The sequence below is a fragment of the Pelodiscus sinensis genome, chromosome 26, assembly GCF_049634645.1.
Source record: "Pelodiscus sinensis isolate JC-2024 chromosome 26, ASM4963464v1, whole genome shotgun sequence".
NCBI classification, from domain to species: Eukaryota; Metazoa; Chordata; order Testudines; family Trionychidae; genus Pelodiscus; species Pelodiscus sinensis.
In genome coordinates this window covers 10920903-10948809 of record NC_134736.1, presented here as the reverse complement: position 1 = coordinate 10948809, position 27907 = coordinate 10920903, and the positions used below count along the sequence as shown (strand labels likewise).

General features: G+C 46.2%; 1 protein-coding gene across 4 annotated transcripts in view; it reads right to left on the bottom strand.

Moving 5' to 3' along the window:
- FLI1 (Fli-1 proto-oncogene, ETS transcription factor) overlaps nt 1-27907 on the bottom strand; it is a 128130-nt gene that overhangs the window by 3670 nt on the left and 96553 nt on the right. For all 4 annotated transcript variants that reach the window (XM_014572257.3, XM_014572258.3, XM_014572266.3 and 1 more), the window contains 3 exons: nt 4492-4557; nt 3306-3368; nt 1493-1540 (listed from right to left, as the gene is read on the bottom strand). In XM_014572257.3, the coding sequence (XP_014427743.1) occupies nt 1493-1540; nt 3306-3368; nt 4492-4557 (177 nt within the window). The remainder of the gene's footprint in view (nt 1-1492; nt 1541-3305; nt 3369-4491; nt 4558-27907) is intronic.

Below are 27907 nucleotides of genomic sequence, written 5' to 3'. Positions count from 1 at the left end.
CATGGGCAAAACCCACTTCATCAGATGAATTGGAGTGGAAATAACAGAAAAGAAGATATATATAACAGCAGAAAAAGTACCTGTCAATTGTAGCACCCGTGTTAATGAGGCTAATTAAGTGGGCTGGATGTGTCCCATAAATAGCCATAGGACTACTAATTTTTTAAAGTTACAGACTACCACGGCTACATCTCTGAGACATCCTGTAACGAGATGCATGAAAATCCATTTTCACGTAAGCATTCAACACCTTCTCCCTCTGCAAACAGGACATGAGCGTGTGCAAATGTAACTCACATTAATTCCAAGGTGGGACTTTGTCCCCCTCTCATGACTGGCCTATGTGAAGAGGGCCATGGGATTGCAACATTTTCAGTGGTAATGGACCTCATTCATTAGCTGAGGCAAGAGATTCTTATGCTTTTGCTGTGATTACCAGAAGTCTGGTACGTTGATTTCCTGTCAACGACTGGATTGGGGGTCATTATGTAAGCACAGCACAAGTCTGCAAAGTGTTTCCACATAGACCATCTAAGAACTTAAGCAATGTTGGTCTCCTGCTCAAGTGATTGAGCTCTGTGGCATAGTATGAAAGATTCTGAGTTCAAATCTGGTTAGCTGCATTGAGGAAGAGGGGTAGATGCTTGTGATGGGCAACTTTATGTGGGGTCCTTCATTACTTGCGTCCAGACTGAGACTATTTGGCACTATCCACACAGCTTTAATCATTCATACTCCTTGTATCATTTGCCTGCCTTGGCCTTATAAAAGTGAAATGTCACTCCTGGGGAAGACAGGTCAAGGCCCTTCTTACTATCTTAGGGTATGTCTACACTACCCTCCTAGTTCGAACTAGGAGGGTAATGTATGCATACCGCACTTGCAAATGAAGCCCGGGATTTGAATTTCCCGGGCTTCATTTGCATAAGCGGGGAGCCGCCATTTTTAAAACCCCACTGGTTCGAACCCCGTGCAGCGCGGCTACACGGGGCTCGAACTAGGTAGTTCGAACTAGGATTCCTATTCCGAACTACCTAGTTCAAGCCCTGTGTAGCCGCGCTGCACGGGGTTCAAACCAGCGGGGTTTTAAAAATGGCGGCTCCCCGCTTATGCAAATGAAGCCCGGGAAATTCAAATCCCAGGCTTCATTTGCAAGTGCGGTATGCATACATTACTGTCCTAGTTCGAACTAGGAGGGTAGTGTAAACATACCCTAAGAACCATGGTGGGGCTGCATAAGGATGATGATGAAGAAACCCTCCACACCCACAGATGATGAAGAAACCCTCCACACCAGCTGCCATGCTGAGCACAGAGGGAAGGGCAGATGTGGGATCCACTGCTATTCAACCCAGTGGCCCATATATTCTACACAAGAGGCAGAGGGGCTAAAGCACCGACCGGAGCAGTGGCTCATGTGAAAATTGCCCCTTTAAACAGGAGATGGAGTTTGTCTTCGGGATGGTGGGCTGGAATTCCAAACTGAACTCACCAGGATTGGCGAGGCGGCTGCTGGTGGGTCCCAGGATTTGATAGGGATCTAAATGAAGGGACAATAATTATTTTCTTTCATTTACTGCACAAAAAGAAACAAAGCGCTTCTCTATTTTCATTAACCAGGATAACCCCATTTTTCTTTCCTTTTTTACACTGCCACTCCCTCCCACAAATCAGTCTCTTCTGTTGTTTAATGAACAGCCACATTCTTTAAGGAGAGTTTAAGAATGTAGAACGTCCCACTTTTTAAGTTTAAAAACCCCACTGGGCACATGCCATGGCTCCAGCAGTTGGCTGCATGAAAACATAACATCAGGCCGGCATAACACTGCTGGGCCAGATCTAATACATTTGCTTTCCTGTGAGCAGTTGGGTGACTTGTGTAAGTATGCCTCATTTTCTAGTTGGGACGATTATTTCCTCTTCTTGGGTGTGTCTAAACGACACCCCTCTGCCGACAGAGGGATGTAGATTAGGCACATAGCGACTGCAAATGAAGCGGGGATTTAAATATCCTGCTCTTCATTTGAATAGAAATGGCCGCCGCTTTTTGCCGACGTGGCACTTTGCCGGCAAAAAGCGGCAGTCTAGATGGAGATTGGTCGACAAAGAAAGCTTTTTCCAACTGATCCTGTAAACCTCGTTGCTCGTTGTAAACCTCGTTTCCGACCGATCCTGTAAGCCCTGTCGGCAGAGGGGTGTAGTTTAGACACACCCCTTGGCTACGTCTACACTGGCCCCTTTTCCGGAAGGGGCATGTAAATTTCACTAGTCGTCGTAGGGAAATCCGCGGGGGATTTAAATATCCCCCGCGGCATTTAAATAAAAATGTCCGCCGCTTTTTTCCGGCTTTTAAAAAAGTAGGAATAAGACCCTCCAGAAAAGGGCACTTTTTCCGGAGGATCGGGGCCAGTGTAGACGCTCTTTTCCGGCTTTTAAAAAAGCCGGAAAAAAGCGGCGGACATTTTTATTTAAATGCCGCGGGGGATATTTAAATCCCCCGCGGATTTCCCTACGACGACTAGTGAAATTTACATGCCCCTTCCGGAAAAGGGGCCAGTGTAGACGTAGCCCTTGTGTGTAGATGGGATTTTCAAAAACACTCCAATGTGAGCTCAGCTCTGGTCCCAGTAATGTCAGTGGAGCATTGGTCCAACTCAGCTCTGATTAAAGTCAATTGGTGTCTTGCTTCTGATGCTAACAGGAGTAGAATGAGGCTCATGCTGAGTGCTTTTTCGAAATCCCATCATGCATTTCTTAGGAATGAATCTTCCCTCTTTTCCTGGAGTCCCACTGCTGTAATCTCATCCACTCCCCTTCATTGTCCTTCAGATTATGGTGTTGGCTCATGGCTGAATTTACACCTTAAGAAAGGCAGCTACAGAGCAGCTGTGCAGAGCACCGAGAAGCTGTTGTTTTGCTGGGAAACCCAAGCAAGAAGTATCACCCTTTGAAGAAGATGTGATGTTGACTTTGTTGGAGATTCTCCCAATGTATATGTGCAGGGAGGGGGAGGGTTAGAATTCAGCCCTTGAACCCTTCCCCAATGTGTGACACTAAGGATTTTGAACCCTGCACATGTGTCAAAGCTGATACAGGGATATCTCTTAAATGGGGTGGGGGGAGTGCCCATAAGCAGACAGAAGAAAGTGGCTTTGGATAAGCATTGTTGGTGGATGAGCACAACTGACTGAGAATTACTCCTCCTTATAAGTGCTTGTGCCCACTTAACTTCAGCCTAAGACTATCCCTGCTTGAGACATTACAACATGCAGTTGTTGATGGGATACAACTGGGCACACATTTACCTGGTTGGGGCCTTTGCTGTTCTGTATTCTTATTCACAGTTTGAGTCCCTGCCACCGGGGGACCTGTAATAGGGAGATTTAGATCTTAGCTGTACTGCAAACAGAGAAGATGGAACAAGGAGGATACAATGCATAGATCCGTGGGGTCCAACACACTAGCCACTTGTGGCTATTTGGCCAGTTGAGTGTGGCTAGTTTGCTATAGCGAACTATAGTTTCAGAACTGGTTGGGTAACATGAGGAGTATAGATGAACATGACCAAACCAGTAGAGATGGAGAGTAAACAGTTTTGTGTCACACGGAAATTACTGAATTTTCATAAATATTTCCTATTGTGGAAATATAATCAAAATTTTCATCAATGGAAAGCTTGTAAAGAATTTTGAATAAGGTCAAGATAAATGCTTCATCCTGACCCACTGAAATTCTTTTTTACTCTCTATTAACCTACATTTTAAAACCAACAGTGGCTGTGAACTGAAAAATGGATTTTTTTTGTTTAAAAAATGGTAAAATATTTCAACAATTTCTAAACTTGTTTTTTAAATGGGAAATTTACCAAACTCAACCTTGACCACAATTTTGGTTTTCTGATTTGAAAAAATAGTTTGGTAAAAAAAAAAAAATCCCAACCAGTACCATACATCAGTTCGACCTTAGCACTGATTTCAGATCCCCGATGATTTCAGAGATAACGAACCCCAGTTGAATAGTATCTTGCTCAGGGACAACTTGTAACCAGAGGACACATGACTCCAGTGAAAGAAGATAAAAATTACAAGAGCTAGCAATCCACTTCTTTCAGGGCACAAACCTACCATTTGTGGGCAGCGGGAAATCTGGCCCCCACCTCAGAGAATTGCATAAATATATGCATTATGAAAATAATTAACAACCAAAATAATTTGCACTGATGACTTCGTACTTTAAGGATCACAGTCTGCTACTCTTTTGCATGTTGAGTGGCATCTTTCTCCTTTGTGCAGAAGTAAGGTATTAGAGTGATGCATTAGATAATTGTATCTGAATTTGGCCCAACGTCAGGATGGCCACATCTGGCTGTAATGCATTAGGTCTCACAAAAGTTTGGATGCCAGGACAAACAGCAAAACAAACTTATCCCAATTCATGATCATCTTCTGAGCCTCTACATCAGAATTTAACACTTCCACCACAGCTACTTACTTTTGGTGATGCTGGAGTTCATGTTATTGCCCCATCCTGCTCTCCGGACTGTGTCGTAGGAGGGATCTAATGACAAATGACAAGAGAAAAGAAGGGGAGAGTTCAGACTATTCCAGGATGGCTAGACAGGTGGTTAGTGGTGATTATTGCTTCAGAAATTACACACATACTATTGTTACCTTGTTTTCATGCCCAGGACTTCATGGCTGTGTCTATACTGGGACACTTATTCCGGAAAAGCAGCTGCTTTTCTGGAATAACTTGCCAGCTGTCTACACTGGCCGCTTGCTTTTTCGGAAAAGCAATGATGATCTACTGTAAAATTGTCAGTGTTTTTCTGCAAAAACTATGCTGCTCCCGTTCGGGCAAAAGTCCTTTTCCGGAAAAACTGTTCCGGAAAAGGGCCAGTGTAGACAGCACAGTAGTCTTTTCCGCAAAAAAGCCCCGATCGCGAAAATGACGATCGGGGCTTTTTTCCGGAAAAGCTCATCTAGATTGGCCACGGACGCTTTTCCGGAAAAAGTGCTTTTCCGGAAAAGCATCCTGCCAATGTAGATGCACTTTTTCCGGAAGTACTTATAACGGAAAACTGTTCCGTTTTAAGCATTTCCGGAAAAGGGTGCCAGTTTAGATGTAGCCCATGTGTTTCATCCACCTGTTAGGTATTGTTCATGACAACCTTGGGATGGCGGCCTGTCATTTTTGATAGGCCTGGCACAATGGGAGCCTGACCTGTCTGAGCTGTGGGCACAGCCACAATATGAGTATTAAGTAATAAGGCCTGGCATGGGCACTTTTGGGAGACATCATGCAGGGGTTGGCTGGCAGAGGGTGGGAACTGGCTGGGGTGAGCCTTGGCTGCCATCCCCTCTCCACCCAGATGGTAGTAGCATGCACCAGGCCTGTTCTTGACTCCTACACAAGTTGGCGACGGAGGGCAGGGAGGAAAACAAAAGCATTGAGTGCCCTTACCCTGCTCTGTAAACCCATGCCAGTGTCAGGCATCACCTGCTCCCCTGGGAACAAACAGGGTGGACTAAGGCTAAATGTAAACCCTAAAATTTGAGTTCCTATCTAGTCAGAATTTGCCTTTTAGCTGCCCGCCACCCTCCCAAATATTTGTGCCTTTTTTCCACTCCAGAGCCTTGCTCATCCTCCTGGTCCTTCCTGAGGCAACCACAAGGTGTGTCTTGCAAAGCCGCTTCCTCCTCTCTCCCACTGCTTCTTCTGCCCCCCCGGGATTGTGGGGTGAGGATCCCAAGGAGTCAGCCTTAAGAGCTGGTAAATATCCGGAAACAGAGGAACTGTTCATGGTCTGGGAGAGGTTGGATGGAAAGGTAAGGTCACAATGAAGATGAGGAAAACCATCCTAATGGGGAGATGCACTAGGCTTCTAAGGGGAATGGTGGAAACCCATTTGCCTTAACAGCTGGACTGAGTAATGTCCCAGAAAATCTAGGTCTCTGCAGGGCAACGAACTAGATGACATGGTAGAGTAGCAGCCATTTAAAAAGTCAACATTTCCAAGATCCTATTGCTGCCTGGAGTATCTGAGATGCCATAGTTATTTCCTTACTCTGAGAAGAAAGAACCTTGCTCAACACTTTGTGGTGGCCACGGGAAGTCTTCTCTGTCTCTTGCTTCTATGCATCATGGGCAGTTTAGTTATGGGCCCCACTCCACAGCGGGTGTCAATTAGTGTAGCTCCATGCTAATTGACATCAAGTGAGGATCTGGCCTGTGAATAATTTGGAAGCTGCAGGAAACCTTTCATGGATGTTGAAGAGGCACTGGAAGGGTGATGCCAAGCACTATGCTAGAGAAAGGGCAAACCAATGGGCTCTGAGTTCCCAACAAGCAGCATTGGGGGTAAGGATTGGCTTGTGGTAAAGATGTGTCATCAGAATCCAGGCGGACCCGTTCACAATCTATGTTTCCCCCAGCCCATTCTCTCCTGAGCGGCTGGGCAGAAAAACTACACCATGACCAGATTCACTATCTAGAGGTAGTGAAAGAAGAGAGTTATTCATAGGTTATTGCACGTGAACCAAGCCAGGGCTTTAAACCAAAAAGGATTCCAAAGGCTCATCACGGACTGCAAAGAAACCATAAAAGCCAGGCTAAAACGACATTAAAATGACCATCATCCTCATCACAGTGCATCTCAGCACCTGAACTTCAGACCCCAAACTCCTTCCTCAATCCCTGAGTGAATGCAAGCCAGAACCAAGCACTGCTCCTGCCCTGACCCAGTCTCATCATTTGGGGCTGGAGAAGAGCAATGAGACCTGAGCGAATTTCCTTGGGGGAAAAATCCATGTGCACTAACCCAGCCCGTCTAGTTCTGCGAAAACCTCTTCAGTTTTTTAAATGAGTTATTAGCATGAAAAGAAAAACAGAAAGAGGGAGCGTGGGGGACTGGAGAGGGAAGAAAGGGGGGAAAGGAGCTCATTTAACTTTTTATTTTACTGTTGTTTGTAATAGAAATCACAGTCCCTGATGCAAATAGGCCAGATTTAAAAACAATCCACTGTGCATCAAGAATCCGACACGACATCTCTCAAGGATGGAGGCCAGTCTGGGTTTCTTGTTCTTCGAGCTGCAGTGCTGAAGACTCATTCCCAGCCTCATTTTGCCAAGCGAACCATTCTGCCAGGCTAACAGCCATCTATATAAACAAGCAAAGCTGCTATGTACGCACCAGTCTAGCTTTCCCCCTGCCTGAAACCACTGGCGGAAATTGCACCTTGTGCTGTCGACACTAGGGGCTTGCACCAGTGTCACTGTGGTAGTAGTAGAAATCAGAGCACATTAGACAAGGCTTACATTGTAGCCTATTTTCTTTATAACTAACCAGGTGGCTTCCTTCCCCCATTCTCAGTTGTCAGCAACTAATTTTCATTCCTCACTTTTGATAATACTTGGAAGGTACATAAAACTGACTATTAAATCCCCTTTGTCAAGTTGGATAGGATTATTTTTCATTCTCCAAATGGGGAAACCGAGGCAGAGCTGCACTATGACTTGCTCATGTTTATACACTGCCAGAGATGGAACAGAATACAGGCTGTTTTTAAATCTGGAGCCCTCCCCACTCTACCACATATCACACCACCACATTTTCCTCGTCTGGAAAATGGTAGGGAACCTCCAAAGACTCCAATCAAGCCCATTCCTTGGGCAGCGGAGGCACATAAAATTGTATTAATTCATCTTTTTTAACTTTATGTTTTGGCATCATTTGCCCACAAGGTAGGCCTGGGAGACTAACTACAATTGCAACAGGAACACAGCAGAGCAGATGGTAAGGCTGGGCACTGCAGTGGGTAGGCCTAGCACCAGTTAAAGAAGGCAGGGGGCCATTTCAGAGATGTGTCCAGTGTGGTTTTAAGTTTCTTTCAACTTTTCTGGTTCAACTTGCCACTTGCCACCTTCAGACTCTGAGAACAACAGCATCATCTATAGGCTGGGTTAGGAGCCAATGCACATAACATGACTGGCTGACCCACAGATGACTGGGTCAGTGATCCAACACAACAATAACAACAAAAAGATAATGGCAGAAAATTTTGCATCTAAATATCCCAGGTACTCCATAGCAGTGGCCAGGATGATTAGCCACATTTTACAGTGGGGAAACTGAGGCATGGCGAAGTGCTGTGACTTGCCCATAGTCACTTAGCATCCAAGGGTAACTCACATCTCCTCCTTGCCACTCCTGCACATGAACGGCAAACGGATGTTCAGTGTTGTGATAAAAAACACTGGATCAAGACAAGGAGAGACTCAACCGAATGAGGCTGATTTACATCTGCAGAGGATCCAGTCTTGGTCTGAGATTCTCCAAAATGACTTTTACATCATTAATTATTTAAAGGCTCTCTGAGCTGGTGTTTTTGTACCCTGAGGCAGCTGACTTGGGAGCGCAAGGATGGGGTTGTGAGTAAAGCAAGGGTCAGAAAACTCAATTCATGTTCTCCCTTCTCCTCATGTATGACCATGGGCAAGTTACTTAGGCCAGATCTATAGTACATGAGAAAGTCAACATAAGATACCCAACTCCAGCCATGAGAATAATGTAGCTGGAATCAATATACGTGAATTCAAATTTCTGCGGTGGCCCCTCTCTGGAAGGTCGATGGAAGAAACTCTCCCATTGACTTCCCTTACTCATTGCAATCTTGTGGAGTACCAGGGTCAATGGAGGGGCCATCAGGAGTTGATTTAGTGGGTCCTTACTAGACTTGCTAAATTGAACCCTGGAAGATTGATTTCCAGAGTGTCAATCTCAGGTTAAGTGCAGACCTGGCCTAAGTCTCTACAAAATGGGGATAATGATAGTTCTTTACTTTTTTGGGGGTGGGTTGTGAGGATTAATACCTCATAGGCCCCTTCAATACTAATGGGAAAGGGGGCCATTTAAGTTTAATAGGTACTTCCCCAATTGTACAGCACAGCCATGAGAGGAGTTAAGCACAACAGCCAGTCATGCTGGTTTTGCTGTGAAAAACTGCTCACTTGTGTTCTTGCTCAAGCCGTGCGAGTTTCCACCTCTCTAAAAACCAAAACAATCAAATCTGCCCCATTTTTTTTCACAAAAAGTTGTGCGACGTGAAGAAACCACAGCATCCTGACAGCTTCTAGCTTCAGACTCTAAAGCTGAACGTGTTTAGAACAAAATGGAAAAGGCAAAGCCAGGGAACTCATCCAGAGACTCGAGTTTCTGCAAAAACAACAGTGTTCCCAGGACCTGACGCCCAGTGGCTCGAAGAGATTCTACAGAACTCTGGCCAGACGGTTAGTTATGCAGAGTTGTTATCTGTCATAAAGCGATTTGGACACTCAAATGCTCCAAGGTATGGAGTTTCATTTGAAAATATGAGGCCAGGTCCTCTCCTGGTGTAAATCAGCAGCTGACTTCAGCTAACTAGGCCAGTTTATGCCAGCTGAAGTAAATTACGCCAGCCTGATGTCTGTTTTAGACTTAAAAGGCCCATTTGAACAACGGCCCTGTGACAAACGTGTATTCAGTACAAAATGGAATTAAAGAGCACGAAATAAATCATAGATGTTTTCAAGAAATGTCATTTTGCAGATGTCTGGTTTATGTCCAGAAATTCCCCAGAATGAATGCAAACTCTCTTAGGGACAAGGTATGGGATATTAATAACACTTTGCACTTTCATAGCAACTTTCAACTGAGGATCTAACAACTTTTCATGCTTGCAACATGCCTTGGAAGGAAGTGAGATATCATTAGTGTCACTTTATTTATTCACATTTACAAGTGCACCTCGCCAGGTGCCATTCCATGAGTGGGGTAAAGTGAGGCACCAGGTGATGTGACTCACCCAAAGTCACCCAGTGCTAGAAACAGAATCCTGAAGTTGGTTCACAGCCCCCTGCTCCAACCTTTCACCCAGACTCATAGATCTCTTCCTGATGCCAGTGGAAGCTGAGACCATGCCAAAGTTTGTAGGTTAGTGTCCTTGATGCAATTCCTGATTCCCTGCTAGGTTACGGTACTCAAGGTGTGAAGGCCAATGATTTCCATGGAGCCATGCTGATGTACAACTGAAACAATGCACTGTTGAATAAAGCTCCTAAGGCCTGCAATGAGCAGTGGGAAGGCTGGACTTATCCTCCTGTTGAAATCAAGGGGAGGGGCAGAATAAGGCCCTAAATCTGCTTCTCTTAGTTGCCTGGCAGAGGAGATCTGGTCTTGCTTTCTAGAGAGATGGCATAGTGGAAGCAGAACCTTGTGCCCACCTGCTCTGATCAGGGTTCCCTCTAATTTTTTCTATCCGTGTGCAGAATAAATGTTGTTCTGTGCACCAGGGCATGTGAAGCTGTGCACCACCAACAGAAACATATTCCGGGTGTGGATGCTCTGGGAGCATTTGAATCTCTTCTGGGAGGCCACCCAAGCCCTCAGCTCACAGGGAACACTGCCTCCGACCTCACAGCTTCAGATCCCGCGTATGCCGATGTCAACAACAGACTCCCAACTGGCTTCACTGGTGCAAGGTCATGCCCCTCGTGCTCACAGAAGCACCTTTCCTTCCCCAGGCACTGAAGGGAAACACAAAAATCACATTTCCGCAGCCCAGGAACATCTCCTGGACTCTCACTGGGCCCTGAAACCCGCCAGCTAGCTGAGAGAACGTGGCATCAGAAAAGGTCATTTGGGATATTGCAGAGTGGAGAATAAATCCCCCAGCAAAAAACGAGAAAGCTGTCAGGAGGAAAAGCTGGAGTTTTTCAAATCTGAAAGGTTGAGAGTGCGGTGAGGAGCTGGCGTTCCCACTGAACAATGGGGCTCACAGTCCCTTGGCTTCCCCAGCCGCTCAATGAGTGCTGACAGCTCCTCTATCCCGCGGCCTCCTTAGCAGCGTATTCCAACCATCCCGAGTCAGGGCGCTCAGACGTGTGAGTCGCCCTCCCAAAACACACTGCAGGAAGCCCGGGCAGCGGGCCTCTTTGAACAGGGCCTTTGGGTCACACGTGTGGCGGCTTGTGATAACGATCTCATCTTTACAAGGCACCGCCCCTGCAGCTGGATCCCAGAGGGATCGAAGTCATGCTTTTTAAAGGGATTTAGGCACCTAACGACCTAACGACTCCCACCCCAGTGTCATGCGGGATAAAAGGCGTCCTGAGAGCAAGACAATGGGTGGGTTCTGGCACGGCCTCGGAGATGGGGCGTTCACCTGGGGATGGCAGGTTGGAGTCCTGGGTTCTGCCCTGCCCCGCCCCGCCCCAGGGTCAGGCATGACAAAGGGAATCCTGAGAGCAAGGAGTTCCAAGGGTGCCTAACTCCCAGTGAAACCAGCTGAGGGAGGTGGTGTAGAAAACAGGCCTGTGTTTTTTGAGGCATGCAACAGCACAGCACCCCCGGGCAGTCCTGACTCAGCAGAGAACGCAGCCCATGAGCCCACCTGCAGCAGGACTGGAGGTCTCCCACCCAAGCCAGGCTCAGCTGTTCACAGCAATGCCAGGTAAGAAGCCTCTGGAGGAAATTCACGGAACAGCCCCAGTGTTTCCCACCGCCCTGCACTTGTGGGTCTGTGGGCCTTTCTGTGAGGGTGGCAGGAGCTCAGCACCTTGCAGGATCAGGATCCTTTCCACCACTTTGCAGTCTCCTTCTTGGCGGGTTAGCACAGCCAGGCTGAGCCCCTGGAATCACGTGCATGAGCCCAACTGAACAGCAGAACCGCACCCCATTTATCACTGGCAGCGCGTAGCTTCTGAGACAGGTCTCCCTCCCACTCAGCCTGTAAACACTGCAGCATCCAACATGTACCCAGTGCTCTACAAACACCTAGAAACAGGCAATCCTGGCCCCAAAGCACTCATGCTCCACAAGGACCAGGCAGACAAAGATGGGAGCAGAAACAGAGCTAAAGCCATTTGACCAGGGTCAGAACCAGACTAGAGCACAAGTCTCCTGAGTCCTAGGCCCATTGGCCTAGCCACTAGCCCCTATTGCCTCCATTACCAGCCCTGCCTTTGGCTTAGTCTCGTGGTGTCCAACCAGTTCTGAAGCAGTGAGCTAGCCACACTCAACCAGCCAAATAGCCACATGTGGCCAGTGGCTAGCATGTTGGACATCACAGGTTTAGTCTATCCCATTTATTCAGCGATAAGGGACTAACAGCTCCCTCTTACACAGCACTTTTCATTTGTGGAACTATAAAGCAGGTCCATGAAATTATCCCTATTTTACAGATGAGGAAACTGAGGGACCTAAGGCACTAGAAATCCTGCAGTCTCCCTAAACTCACATGCAACCTGCCCTCAGAGCAGGCCCGAATGGAGTGGACCTTGCTTATCTAACTTCCAAAAGGGTCCTGGATTTGGCTCATACCCAGCCTTACAAATCCCGCTGATGCAAATTGATGGAAGGAGATGAGGGCTGAGAACATGGAAAAGCCCATTGGATTCCTCATGTGCCACACACACTGGCTTTAGCAGCAGGTCCTTCAGCCTACGTAGGAAGACAGGTCCTGGGTGGAATTTAGACTATTGGCTCTAAATGGAAAAGTAGGGCCAGACTTCCTGGATGGGGGTGGGGAAATTGCAGGCTTGTGATTCATGGCCACTGAAAAGAAGCTGTAAGAGGCAGCAAGAGAGCAGAGAGGGCAAAACCTCACTGCTTCCCCCCAGCTGGGGCAGGCATGATTCCGGCACCTTGGAGAAGGGAGCATGTACATGGGAGCAAGGAAAAATTAAAGTTGCAGAGAAGTGCAGGCCAAGCCCTGGAGCTCCCAGTCCCGACACTCCATGGGATTACGCCCGGGGTAAATGTGGTTTTGTAACATTTTTGGCTATGGGAATCCTCTAGAGGTTCTCTAGAAGGGTGGGGAAAACAAAGGTACCTGAACACCCACCCTGCGCGTTATCCTTCCAGTGGGGTCTTGGAGAACCCAGGCCTGGTCATGCCCAGCCTTACAAATCTCCTCTCCCCCTCAGACACCATTTTAAATGTAAATGTAACTGGCTGTGGACTCTGCCAAGCACTGCATGCCCTCAGGCTTGTGCCACATGCTGAACCCATGCCGCCCAAAACCGCCAGGGGTTAAAACAGCGCCATGCGGAGCTCCCTTTAGACTCACATGCTTCGACCGCACTTGTGTGGGGAGGGCATGGAGAGCTACTAATCTGCGGCTGAGGTTTTCCCCATGGATTCCCAACATTCCCTCCGATCCAGCCTACCAGTACTTGAGAGCACTGCAGCTCTTCGCAGAGATGTACACATTCCTGCCCCCGCACTTGCTCGCCAGCCCCGTACAAGAGTTTTCTCCTCTGCAACAGCCAATATCTCAACCAGCCTCCTAGTGTCACTCCAGGTCGTTTACGATCTCTGCTGAAAACATGCCATAGGTCCCCGCATACTCCCCTTTATTCCTCTCCCTTTGCTACTCTGCAGCTGAATGAGGAGCCAGGAATTCAGAAGAGTCCAGCATGCCAATTGCACATGGACTGAGAGGATCATTTGAAAATCTCGCTTTTATTTAGGTGGCTAGATGGGAGCCACTTGGGTGTCCTAGCTGTGGATGTTTAACTCTTGGAAATCTGGCCCTTTGTGTCTATACCGCTTACAATTTTCTAGCTGTGTTCTTATGTATTACATAAAGGTGTTATATTTACCAATAACTAATCACCGCACTATGAGTTTCTGTCCCTAAGCACCTGGATGCTTTACATTTAAACATTATACAAACAGCACCTCATAGTGGCTTTATCACCATCACCAACAACAGCAATAATAAATATCAAATTCTCATGCTGTACCGAACCCACATCCTCTATCACTAACCTCTCGGGCCTCTCAGACCTTCATCCTGGCAACAGGGACAGAACTTCCCTGTGGGAAGTTCCCTGCTTCGAAAGCACAGCCTCTTACTATTTGTTCTAAAGGAGACTCACTGAGCAACATAGGGGCTCAGGCACACAGTTGAGTTTTCTGATTCCTTCCAGCAGGAGGTTTAGAGAACATGACCTATGAAGCCTATGAAGCCAGGCTTCATGAACTGGGCTTGTTTAGTTTGGAAAAAAGAAGATGAAGGGGGGACATGATAGCGGTTTTCAAATATCTAAAAGGGTGTCACAAGGAGGAAGGAGAAAATTTGTTCCTCTTGGTTTCTGAGGACAGGACAAGGAGTAATGGGCTTAAAGTGCAGCAGGGGAGGTTTAGATTGGACATTAGGAAAAAATTCCTAACTGTCAGGGTGGTCAAATATTGGAATAAATTGCCAAGGGAGGTGGTGGAATCTCCCTCTCTGGAGATATTTAAGAACAGGTTAGATAGACATCTGTCAGGGATGGTGTAGACGGAGCTTGGTCCTGCCTTGAGGGCGGGGGGCTGGACTCGATGACCTCTCGAGGTCCCTTCCAGTCCTATTATTCTATGAGGGGCAGCAGCTAGTTCACCACAAAATAATTCTACCTGTCTATTTTAGGTATTTGCATGGCCCTATTAACATAATTTCTGAACAACTGACCGGCTTTTAAAATATGTATCCCCTCAGCAGCCCATAAGTGAGTGAGGAGCAATATAAGCTAGCAAGCAGGCTGCAAGATGGCCTTCCATCTCAGTGGGCAGCAAGATTGTCACAGCTAAGATGTCTCCCGAGATAGGGCAATTTCGCTCACTGTGCTTGCGTACCTAGAATTTGCAGGGCGTGTCGATTGAACGTAGCAGGACTGTGATTGGATGCAGAGCGAGCACACAGCTCTCAGGTCAATGTTGTGTGCAATCAGCATGCCCCTCTCTTCACATGCTCTGCTTTAGGTGTCTATCACTTTAGCAGAACCGTAAGGAAGAAACCTAATGCAGACGCAACGCCGTGTAATCCAGCCACACTGCGTGAGGGCAGCAGTAAACAAAATGTCTCATGGGCCACGCAGAGAACCCCGATGGGCCGCTGATTGCTCACCACAGTCATAAGTACTAACATCCCCATAGTACAGATGGGAAACTGAGGCACAGCGAAACTTGACAATGACAGGTCTGCTGAGTCCCAAGGTACCACCCTAACCACTGGGCCATCCTGCCTTTCTGCTTAGCATCTCAGTACAACTTGGAGAGTGGGTGAGGCTAGCAAGGCAGTAGATATGAATCTGCAGGTAAGAGCGGCCATTTTGTTGGTGGTGACCCAGACCCAAACGTTGGGTGTTCACCATCTGGATCCGAGTCCAGATCTAACTCTGGAGTCGAACACTGTTGCTGAAGCTCATTTCCAGTTTCTGGAACCAGCCAGAACCAGGAAGCAGGAAGTGCCTGGGATGAAAACTCAGCAGTTCAGCACCTTTAACAAAGTCCTGTTCAGGTTCTAGCCGTGGGCAAATGTTTGGGGCAGTGCTCATTTCCTGCGAAGTGGGTCGCTCCTTTGTATTCCTGTCTGATCTCCTCCCAGGAGCTGATTCCGCTGGGTGACGTGTAACTAAAACCTCTCTCAGCTAGCAAACCTCAAGCCTGGGGTTTGCTCCCTTGCTCAGAGCAATGGCCTGTCTGCAGGAATCGGAATTACTCCATGTTTTTCTGGGGCCATAGGCGACAGCCCCCCATGGTGCGAGCTTGCCTAGGAAAACATCCCAGAGTCTCGCAGCAAAGGAACTTCTTGATGCCTGTCTGGATTTGGCCACCCCTCGGCACAGAGCTTATGATGACACATTACAAAGAAAAGGCGCAAGCCCTGAGAAATGTTTTGCTTGTTGCTTGGATATCGGCCAAGGAGCCCCAGTGCACAGAGCAGAGTGGGAGCCAAAATATCTATCAAGAAAATCTCTCCCAAACTCAGGTTTGAAAGAAATTGAAAAACTGCCTTTGTAAGTTTACAAAGTAAGTGTAAGTGCATACCCAAGACACATACACACAAGCACACACACACCTATATACACGTCTGGCCAAAACACAGGCCTGCATTCACATTCATACATTTGTACAGGTGCATGCACAGATATACACAGTAGAAAACAGATGCATTCCCCCAAACAAACACAAAGAAACACATTGAAAAAGAGAGACACCCACAAATATTTATTCAGCAGAGACATGCATAAACACCTCCACAGAGAAAGCAGGCAGGCACCCAGACACCCACGTAAGAGAAAAGGGACACACTTGACCCAAACCAACACACTCACACACTCCACAGCATTTCTCCATTTGCCTCCTCATTATCAATAAACAAATTTACCCTTGTCTTAGAAGACAGCCTGTGTAATTCCAAGAGCTTTTGCAGGGAGTGACCACATGCCTGTGAATGTGTAACCCACACACATGTGCGATACCATTACAAACAGTGCACCCAAGGCAAGAAAAAAAAAAGCTCTTTTTGCTGGGAGAAAAGGAAGGATAATGGTTACTTAGAAAGTGCTCCAGACAAGCTGTCAGGTTGAATTCACAGAACTGGAGTCTAGCTCTGGGACAGCGCTGGCTCAGAGCAATCCCCTGTGAGTTGGGTTTCCTGCCTGCTACGGTTTACAGACAACGATTCTTTGTTTCAAGTATTTTTGGTGAAAAAACACACGGCTGCCTAAGAAGAGGGTCAGGGAGAAAGGAGACAAAACACTAACTCTGGAATTTCAAAGGAAAACAATTTAAAAAAAAAGAAAAAGAAAAGAAACCAAGAGAGCTAGCTACCGTCTGTCTTGGAATCCTAAACCCCCTTTTGGCCACAAAATCAGCATCCTAATAAGCACAAGCACATGTGCACAGGCAGACACACATGCGCACGCACACGCACATGCACACCACACCACACCCCACACACAAAAACCAAAACCAAAACCCAACCATCAGATCTCCCCATTTCCAGAAATGGAACTAAAACTGGATGTCATCCTCAAGAGAACAAACGGCACCAACAAAATCATCACACTCAGACAGGGCTGGCCTTACCATGAGGCGAACTGAGGGGGCCGCCTCCGGTGCCAGACTGGGGGGGGGGGAGGTGCCACTAGGACCCAGAGAGTAAAAAACTGTGTCTGCTGCTGATGCAGCAAAGAGGCATGGGGGCGTCATTTGAGCTCCCCACCTCAGGTGCCAAAATGTTGTGGACTGGCCCTGCACTCAGAGACAATAAAAAGTGCACAGAGCTATTGCTGCACATTCTCTGACATGGATAAAAGTCAACATGGTACAAAAATGCTCCATACAAACAAAGAGTGGGACTATCATGTCCCCAAATAAAGAACTTTTGGTCACTTGAGCTGGCCAATATTTTTCACATGAAAATCTTTCCTTAGTCAAAAAATGGTTGCTTATGAACACAAAAATCTTGCAGGGAAGGTTCAGGGTTTTTTAAAATTTAGCTATTTTTAAACACAGAAGTATCTTTTTTTTTTCTTTTATTCCTGTGCATCCTTCTTTCTGGCTGCAAAATTTTTAAAAAAAATTGAAATTTTGAAAAAATGTGAATCTTCAATTAATAAAGTCTCTACATTTTTCAAAATCAAATTATTTTAAAAGATTAAAAATGAGAATGCCTTCAAAATGTTTTCAGTGTCCTGATTTCTGTCCAGCCCTTACTGTTACCCAATGGCATGAAATGGCCTTTTGCTGCCCATATGCAGCCACACCAATCTCACCTAGTCATACCACTGTCCTTTCAACCACACAGGCTGTGCAAGCAAACACATGCTCATACAAACACTCAAGCCTACTCTGCATACAAACACCAAGATGTACACAGCTCAAGCAGACCCATTGGTCCTAATTTTCAAAGCCTGGGGCCTAAAGCTGCGCTCCTGATTCCATATTCAGGCATCTAAGTTGAAACTATTTAGGGCTCCTTTATAATTCCAGTTAATGTTGTATTTACTTTCCTTCTAACCTTCCACAGTGGCAGGCGGCTGGATGATAAGATTGCACACAGTGCAAAAAATAATACCTCTCTTTGCTGGGAGAAAAGGGAGTGTAATGGTTTCTTGGATAGTTGGGTTTAGGAGCCTTACTTTTGGCACCTGGTGTGCAAATGTTGGCTCTGATGGTGACTTGATTATATCGCAGTAGATTGAACATAAGCATGGAAGGGAGGAAGAATGAAATTGGTATGGGACAGTGAAGGAGAAGAGGAGAGACTTCCAAATTTTTAAAACACACACACAATACACATCACAATTCACTTGCTAACACACAAACAGGCCCCTCCCACCCAAACCTTCACATCCACCACTCTAATTCTTGATGGAGGAGGAGCACAATTTAAAGGTTCTGGTGATATGCAGCAGGGTTCCAGGTAAGGCATATAAACCCTGGCAGAAATGGGGGTGGGGGACATGTGGCCCCATGTGCCCTCATCACCCCTGTACTCCACAAACAACCATCCTACCTCCTACAAGTAGAATGTAACACAGAATTGCAGCGGAACACAAACTACTCACGTGTGCCCAGAATCACACATGGAATCTCGCACGTCGACATGAAGTGCTTCTGCATGTTTTGTAAAAAGGGCTCAATCCTGCCAGGTGCTGAGTACTCCGCTGCAATTCCAGTATCGCTCTTAGACGTATGTGTATATTTAGGCACAATCCCATTAGCCTCCGGAGGAATATGTACGTGCTTAAAATTAAGCACACATTTAAAGTGCTTTGCTGGATTGGGGCCAGAGCGCCGGGCACTTTGCTGGGCTGAACTTTTAGGGATTAAATCAAAAACTTTGCATTTCCCAGCAAAACCCTATTTGCATGGTATAGTATTGTAAAGAGTTAGCTACGGAGTTACCAAGCTGTTTAGCATCTCCATGGATGTGTACAGTTAATGCGCTCCCAGAGTCTTCCCCTGTGTCTGCTATCTATGCTGTCCTACCCAGCACTCCAGACAGTCAAGTCATGGAAAAAGAAGCAGACTTTTCCTCCACTAAAAAACACTAGATGGGCCCAAATCATTCCATTGAGCAAGGCGAATAACCTCCTTTAATTTACTAGAAAATTGTTCTGCAGCCAAAAAAGCCTGATGATTCTCATTACAGCAATTTCTTTCTCAACGGCAGCTGAAGACAATTTGTACCAATGATGCTAAATACTGCACATTGGAGAGTTTACAAGGTTCCACAGCAACGAAACTCGATGTTCAGAGTCCTTTCAACCCTAAGGGTATGACTACGCTGCAGTTGGGAGCGGCCCAGCACACAAAGGCAGACACGTGCTAGCTCTGCTAGAATTGGGGAGCTAAAAATAACACTGGCTGTGGATATCCACAGAATGTGCACCGGCAGGGTTAGTCAGGTTTGTACTCAGGTGGCTACCCTGGGCTGCTGTGTACTCTTACTGGGAAGTACACTTGCAGCTGTGTGCAGGCATAGCCTAAATCAGGGAGTTTCATCTGGGTCACGGCTTGTAGCTCGCCATGAGACGCTTTGTTTACTTACGTCTCCATAGGTACGAGTGATTGCAGCTCCCACTGGCAGTGGATCGCTGTTCCTGGTCAATGGGGGCTGCGGGAAGTCGTGTGGACTGGGACATTACATCCTGCAACCACCTTTGGCTGGGAATGGCAATCCTCGGCCATCGGGAGCTGCGATCGCACGTCCCTGCAGAGGCGCAGGTGAACAAAGCATTTGTCGTGGTCCCCTAGCAGCTTGCCACCGAGAGTTTGAAAACCCTTAGCCTAAAAAATGATCAGAGTAGAAAATGAATATGCTCTGTTTACAGTACACTATGGTATAAACTTGAACTACATGAACCTCCAGTTCTGAAAGGCACTTATGCATGTCTGAACTTTAAGCAGATGCTTAAGTGTTTTCTAGGAGAGGGATCTAAGAAACAGGACACCTGCACCTCGTCTATTTATCCTGATGGAAAACTGACTGTTTCTGTTTGCTAATCAATGGCTAAAGCCTCTTTTCAAAGTAGTAGAAAACTCTTAAAAAGGACGCCCAGATAATCTATAGGGCAATGGTCAGAAACACATGATACAAATATTGAATATATTTTGAATAATATTGTGTAAGAATATGCATCAGATATGTGTTTTGAACTTGACTTTTTATAAATAAATCCTTTGCATTATCCATAACATAAGAATAGCCACACAGAGTCAAATAATCTAGCTCACTATCCTGTCTTTTGGCAGTGGCCAATGCCAGATGTCCCAGAGGGAATGAACAGAACAGGGCGTCACCAAGTGATTCATCCTCTGTCACCCATTTCCAGCGTCTGACAAACAGAGGCTAGGTACACCATCCCTGCTTATAGCCATTGATGGACCATGAATTTATCTAGCTCTTTTTTTAATGCTGTTATAGGCTATGTTTAGACTACAGTGATTTATCGGAAAAAGGTATGCAAATTGCACTCTGCAATTTGCATACCTTTTTCCAATAGTTTTTTTCTGAAGAGGCTTTTCTGAAATTTGACCCGTTGACCATGGAAGAGCCCTTCTTGCTTATGGAATGAAGAAGACAGGGCTTCCGAAAGAGCGTGTCTGCTCTTCCACAAAAAAAAGTGGAAGTGCAGACGTGTTCCCAGGGGTATCCCAGAAAACCCCTGTAGTGTAGACATAGCCCTAGCCTTGGCCTTCACAACATCCTTTGGCAAGGAGTATCACAGGTTGATTGTGCATTGTATGAAGAAGCACTTCCTTTTGTTTGTTTCAAACCTGTTTTGTATTAATTTCATTTAGTGACCCCTAGTTCTTGTTATGTGAAAGGCGTAAATAACTCTTCTTTATTCACTTTCTCCACAACAGTCATGATTATCTAGATCTCTAGCATATCCACCTTTAGTCATCTCTTTTCTAAGATGAAAAGTCCCAGTGTTATTAATCTCTCCTCACATGGCAGCTGTTCCATACTCCTAATCACTTTTCTTGCCCCTTTCTGAACATTTTCCAATGCCAAGGTATCTTTTTGGAGATGGGGCAACCACGTCTGCATGCAGTATTCAAGATGTGGGTGCACCACGGATTTATATAGAGGTAATAAAATATTCTGTCTCCTTTTCTATCCCTTTCTTAATTATTCTTAACTTCCTGTTTGCTTTTTTGACTGCTGCTGCACATTGAGGCTGTGTCTACACTGCAAAGAAAAGTCGGAGAAAGATATGCAAATTGCGGTTTGAAATTTGCGTATCTTTTTCCACTTTTCTTCCAAAAGAGGCTTTTCCGACATTTGGCCCATCTACATAGGGCCAAATGTTGGAAAACAACCCTCTTTTGGAACATCCCTTCTTCCTTGAACAATGAGGTTTACAGGGATGCCGAAAAAAGTGTCTGCTTTTCCAAAAAAATATTTCAGAAAAGCAGATGCATTCCTCTGGTATCCTGGAAAAGCTCTATAGTTTAGACGTACCCTTAGTGGATATTTTCAGAGAACTATCCACAACGACACCAAGTAGTAACAGCTAATGTCATCCCCATCATTTTATATGTATAGGTGGGATTATGTTTTCCAATGTGCATTACTTTGCATTTATCAACACTGAATTTCATCTGCCATTTTGTTGTCCAGTCACCTAGTTTTGTCTCAGAGGGGTAGCAGTGTTGTGTCTAGACTACTGAGTTTTGTCGACAGACATAACGTCGACAGAACTCAGCAGTTTTGTCGACGCTGGTAAACCTCATTTTACGAGGCATAACACCTTCTGTCGACAGAGTTCTGTCGACAGAAGGTGTTATTGCCTGTAGGGTTGCATCTAGACTACAGGGTTCTGTCGACAAAGCAGTTTGCTTTGTCGACAGAACTCAATGTGTCTGGACGCTCTTTGTCGACAGAAGTTTTGTCGACAGATACTGTCGACAAAACTTCTGTCGACAAAACCCAGTAGTCTAGACGTACCCTTAGAGATTCCATCAGGATTCCTAGAGTGGACACAAGAAACTACACGGTAGAGTTAGCTAGAACAGGGTCTTTTCTGCTTCTGATTTCTATGATCCTATTACAGACACAGAAGCAGGTGGTCCAATAAAGTGAGCATTAGACTGGGCTGCAGGTAATCTTGGATCTGTTCCAGGCTCTGCACCACCCTGTTGTGCGTGTTTTGCTTCATGTGTCTTAGTATTTCTTTTCCCCCTTCTAGCTCCCACCATTTGTCCGTCTTGTTGATTGGGATCTCTTATTACGTATCAGTTCAGCATTTAGTACAATGGGGCCCTGATATTAATTAGCGTCTTTAGGCAGTACTGGAATAGAGTTCTCATAATGATTGAAAGAAAGGAAGTAAGGACAGAGAGACAAAAAAAATGTTCTTTGATGGCTCATTTGACAACATGAGGATGTTACCCAATGAAAACCAATGCAGACTTCAGGATTACCATTCCTGCCTCGCTCTTGAACAAATAAATACATTTTTAATTTAATAATCACAAAGAAACAACATTAAAGCCACAACTGGCCCCCGGTTCAGGTTTTGTAAAAACAAAGCTTTTACAAAGAACTGCGGCCAATCAAAATTCTTCTGGGATGATTATTTATTACTTAAATTCAGTCGGAAGAAAGCCAAATAATCATTCCCCTGCAAGGTCTCTACCCAAATCATTGCCACCTCATGCTGCAAAGTAAAAGTGACTGGAAGAAACGAATTAAGTCTTTTCCATTTTCAAAAAGAAGAGAAAGGCAGAAAACAAATTTAAATAGTACAGCATAAATTAATTTAAAAAAATTCCTTCGTCTTTAATCATTTGAGATGTAAATCAGAGAAAGAAAACAAATGGATGATTTTTAACCTGAGCATTTCTCCCCCAAAGGAAGGGTCAAGTTGAAACCTAGTTCATTTTAAAAGGTGAATTAAAGGGAAGCAAGAGAAGCCTTGTGGTTAAGAATCAGCTGAGGCTTAGGCAACTTCAGTGCAATACTTCTCTCCGCCACAGATTTCTTGTATGACCTTGGGCCAGTTGCTTAGGCCATGTCTAGCCTACAACGTCTTTGTGGAAAAAGGTACACAAATTGCGCTCTGCATTTTGTGTATCTTTTTCTGCTTTTTTTTGGGAAGAGGCTTTTCCAAAATTTGGCCCATCTCCACTGGGCCAAATTGCGGAAAAAAACCTTCTTTCAGAAGATCCTTTCTTCCTCATGGAATGAGGAAGACAGGGCTTCCGAAAGAGTGTGTCTGCTCTTCTGCAAAAAAAAAAAAAAGCGGAAGAGCAAACATGTTCCCTGTACGTGCCAGAGTTTTTTTGGGATAGCTCCGGTGTCCCGAAACCCCTCCTCCCCCTGCAGCCTAGATATACACTTAACCTCTTGGTGCCTCAGGTCCCCATCTGTAAAATGCAGATGTAATAATTCCCAGGCTCTTGCCTTCTCTGTTTAGATTGCAGACGCTTTGGGTCAGGGACTGTTTCATATTATGAGACATCACAGCACTAGTGCTAGCAGGCTCAAAGCTCAGCTGAGGCCCCTCCATCCTATGAAAATGGTATTCGGGTACAATAGCCGCCAAAATCTCTTACTGGGTTGCCACACTTTCCCACTGAAAGAAGAATGTTCTATCTTCCTTGGTACTCTCTGAAAGACCCCCACAAAAAACAGAGAAACTGACTAAGGTGAAACGAACAATACTAGAAGCCCCATCAAATGCACTCAAGGAACAAATTGGGGAAGGGAAAAAACTGAAAAATTCCACCCCTCATTTCTTCCCTTCTAATCTCCTTCCTTTTCAGTCATCTTCTGTGTGACTTGCAATGAAAGCAGGTAAAAAAAGAAGTCCGAGAAAAGTGTGATGTTTACATGGATAAAACAGGACCAAATCCCCACTCTCTTGCTTTTATTTTTATCAGGACCACCTGGCCTCAGACAGAAAGAGCACAGCCATGGGCACGTGTGTGTCTATGGGGGGATAGTGGGCGAATAGGTGCTTATGTGCTTTCCAATTCAAACAGGACCTAGCCAAGCTTTTATTATTTTTAAATAGATGGCTATTAGAGTAGAAAGACAGTGGGAGAAAGGCTGGGTTGGCTTTGTCTCTGTAATGTGCCGTGTTTTTTCAACGGGCGACTGGCTCGTGCAGAGACAGCAAAGAGGAGGGGCCGCCAGGGAATTGGCCGCTCAAGTGGATGGCTCCATTTGGGACAAAAGCAGCACCTGTAACCAGCAGCAGCAATCCATCTCTGTCTGAAGCTAGGGACCAGGGCAGATGTTTGAGGTTAAACACCTGGTGGTGCAATGGGAAAGAGGCCTGGGCTGCAGTGTTGGTTCTGTGGATCCACTCACACGGAGCATCTGCAGATGCTCGTTAAATGTGTGATCTGGGTTTGCCTGACGAGCCAGGGGTGGGATCTCCCTGCTTGCGTACATGTGGGCTGGCTCTCTGCACGTTCGTGTGAGCTTAAATAGAACTGTGATAGCATGCGCAACAGCCTGGCTGCACCGCGCCAAGCACAAACCCACCTGAAACTGGTTGATATGTATGTGACATGACTCAGCGGTGTGTCCGCTACCGTGACCTCACTCAAAGTGAGAGTGATGTGCACACAAACAGGGTAATCACAGCTCTACCCCGTACGAGACAGAGCTGTGCTGTGCTCTGACCTCTCAGTGAAGTGGTTCTCTGATCCATGGCTTACACGAAATACATAGGCCCTCCCCATACTGACTTCTGAGCAGCAAACGATGCCGTGAAGTCATGCCATCCTGTAAGTAACACAAATGTTTATGCAGCCAGCAAGGAGAGTGCTGTCTGTGCAGGGGCCGGGGAGTCAGGACACCCTTACTTGTGCTTACAGTTGGAGAAAAGGAGGCAGGACTCCCCGGTTCTATTTCTGAGCCCTGGGAGGAATGTCACCAAGTATGGGGGCAGGCGCTAGGATTCCTGAGTTCTGCTTCCAGTAACCCACTGTGAGACCCCGAGAAAATCACTTGATCCCTCCATGGCTGAGTTCCCGCACTGAGACGCGGGGGTAACCATGATGAAATATGGGCTGCCAGTACCAGGGTTGTCAGCTCTTGTGTGTTGTACAAGATGTGGTGGTGTTATTCCAGCCCCAGTTCTTGGAGTCAAGGGATACAACAAGAATTTCTGCTTTGATTTTTAAAAGCTCTGTTTCTACCCCTGAGGGTATGTCTACACTGCCACTCTAGTTCGAACTAGGGTGGCTAATGTAGGCATTCGAACTTGCAAATGAAATCTGGGATTTAAATATCCCGGGCTTCATTTGCATGTTCCCGGGCGCCACCATTTTTAAATGCCGTAGTTCGAACTACCTGCAAGGAGGTTTAACGGTAGTTCGAATTAGAAGCTTTAATTCAAACTACCTAGTCCGTGCCACGTGTAGCCGTGGGCAGGTAGTTTGAATTAAGGGGCATTTAAAGATGGTGGCGCATAGCAACATGCAAATGAAGCCCGGGATATTTAAATCCTGGGCTGCATTTGCAAGTTCGAATGCCTACATTAGCCACCCTAGTTCGAACTAGGGTGGCAGTGTAGACATACCCTAACAGAACAGCTTGAAAACATGACTGAGCTGTACCCTAAAGCAGGGCTACTCAACTTGGGAAGCCCCAGGGGTCGCAATGATACTCACAGCACATGTTGAGGGCTGCAACTTAAATGTGGTTGCATATACATACAAATATATATGTAAATATATGCAAATTGTTCTGTCACTTATGACACCTCCCCATGGAGGGCTAGAAACGCCCATCCGCCTGCATCTTTCCAGCTCACCCTGCCTGGGAGATGCCTCGCCGTTGTGGAGTACATTCCCAGTGAAGGCCGTGTTCAAAGGATCCCACCCACGGGCCACGTGTTAAGCCCTGTGTAAACCCAAACTGCCCCATGGGCCGCAATCAAACGGGCCGTGGGCTGTGTTGAGCCCTGCCCTAATGGCTCAAAAGCCAGAGCGCAAATAAAGAGAAGTGTATTATTACTGTCCACTCTCATGGCTTTTAAGCACCATCTCACGATTTTTGAATGCTCAGGCTTGGCAATACTACAGCAGCCTGCAGCTTGGCTCAGTGGCAGGGGTGGGCAATAAGCCAGAGGCAGTTCATCAGGATTAGAGGAGCCATGAACAGCCATGGCCGGCTGCTTCATTTATCTGCACACCCACAGCTACAGCCACTTGCAACACCTGTTTGTGCAGATCGTCATTCCTAGTCAATGGGAGCTGCAGGAAGCAGTGCAGTCTGGGACAATGCTTCCCGCAGCTCTCATTGGCCGGGAATGATTGTCTGTGGCCAATGGGAGCTGCAAGCGACTGTACCTATGGACGTGGAGGTAAATAAAGCCCCAGTGGCCTGTCAGGGACTAACTGCATCCAGCCCACGGCCACTTATTGCCCACCCCTGAGCTAGTGGCAGGGGAATTAGCTAGAGAAGAGGGATGGGCCTGTAGTCAGGTCATTTGATTGGGCTATAGAGGAAACTCTGTGCTTGGTCCCTTTTCCTTGACCAGGAGCAGTTCAATTTGGTTTAGCTTCCTCTCTGTGCAATGGAAAGAACAGCACTGCCTTAGCTCACAGGGGGCAGGAGGCTATAAGGACATTGAAGATGGAGAGGTGCATGGGCATCCCAGTAATAGGGAACTGATAGCCCTAGCAGCCCTGGGTTCTAATCCTGGCCCTCCTGTGTGAACCTGGACTTTACCCCGATTCCCTTTCTCTTCTGTATTTTGATTGTACGATTCTGAAGGCAAGGCCTGATAATGTGCCTATACAGCACTTAGCAGAATGAGGCTCCAAACCTCATTAGGGCCTCTATGAGCAACCACAGCGCAAACACTATCACCCTGAGTCTCCCCCAGGATATTCTTCTGTCCAATCATGCCTGAAAGGTAAATTCTCTCCATACTCTTACCACCTGGCTTCTCCAGTCTCTAGCTGATGAGGTGGATTTTTTTCCCCTTCTTATACTTTTTCTACATAAATTCATCAGCTCAGGAGCGCTTGTAATTAAGAGTATCATGCTGTGAGCACCCCCTTCTGGCTCAGTGGCTAACCTGCACGTCAGGCTGATGTCTTCTAACACAAATGGCTTCTCACAGGTTGGGAAGCAGATCCCATTTTTGTAAAACCAAAAAGAAGCCCCATTCCTTGGGCTTTGCTGAAAACCGAGTCTCTGTGTGTTTGAGAACAGTCCAAATTTAAAGGACAAACTTGTATGTTTCAAAGAGGGACCTACACACTCTGTAGAGAAACGAGACTGCTCGGGAAAAACTTAAAAAACAACAAACAGTCTAGTAGCACTTTAAATACTTACAAAACATGTAGATGGTTAGTCTTTAATGTTTAAAGTTTTCATGTTTGGTTAGTCTTTAAGGTGCCACTAGACTATTAGTTGTTTTTTAAAATTTTCCTGGTACAGACTAACTCGACCACCCCTCTGAAGACTGTTAAGGACAGAAATGCGATGCAGATTCCAACCCTCTGGTTAAACACAAAGAATTAATTACTACCTGGCCCTGTGTGCATGGGAGATAAACAGTCAGACCTGAATTTTAAGGTCTCAGCTCCCAGAAAAGCTCAACTTCCAAACGGACATTTACATGAGAGCCAAAAGAGGGGTTGGTCTCAAGCTTTAATGTGCTAGGAGTAGCTGGGCATAGAATCGTAGGACTGGAAGAGACCTCAGGAAGTCATTGAGTCCAAACCCCTGCTAAATGCAGGACCAGTCCCAACTAAATTATCCCAGGGCTTCACCACCCTCCTAGTGAAACAGTATTTTCTAATATCCAACATAGACCTACCCCATTGTAACTTGAGACCATTGTTCCTTGTTCCGTCATCTGTCAACTGAGAACAACCTCTCTTCATCCTCTTTGGAACCTCTTTGGGTAGATGAAGGCTCCTACCAAGTCCCCCTTCACTCTTCTCTTCTACAGACTAAATAAGCCCAAATCCCTCAGCCTCTCCTCCTCAGTCGTGTGCTCCAGCCCCCACTGGAGTTTCTCCAATGTGTCCACATCCTTGGTCTCTTCACAGGAAGGGAAAGAGTTCCAGCGTCATGTGATGGGTGCATGCGACTGAGACCCAGGCTGA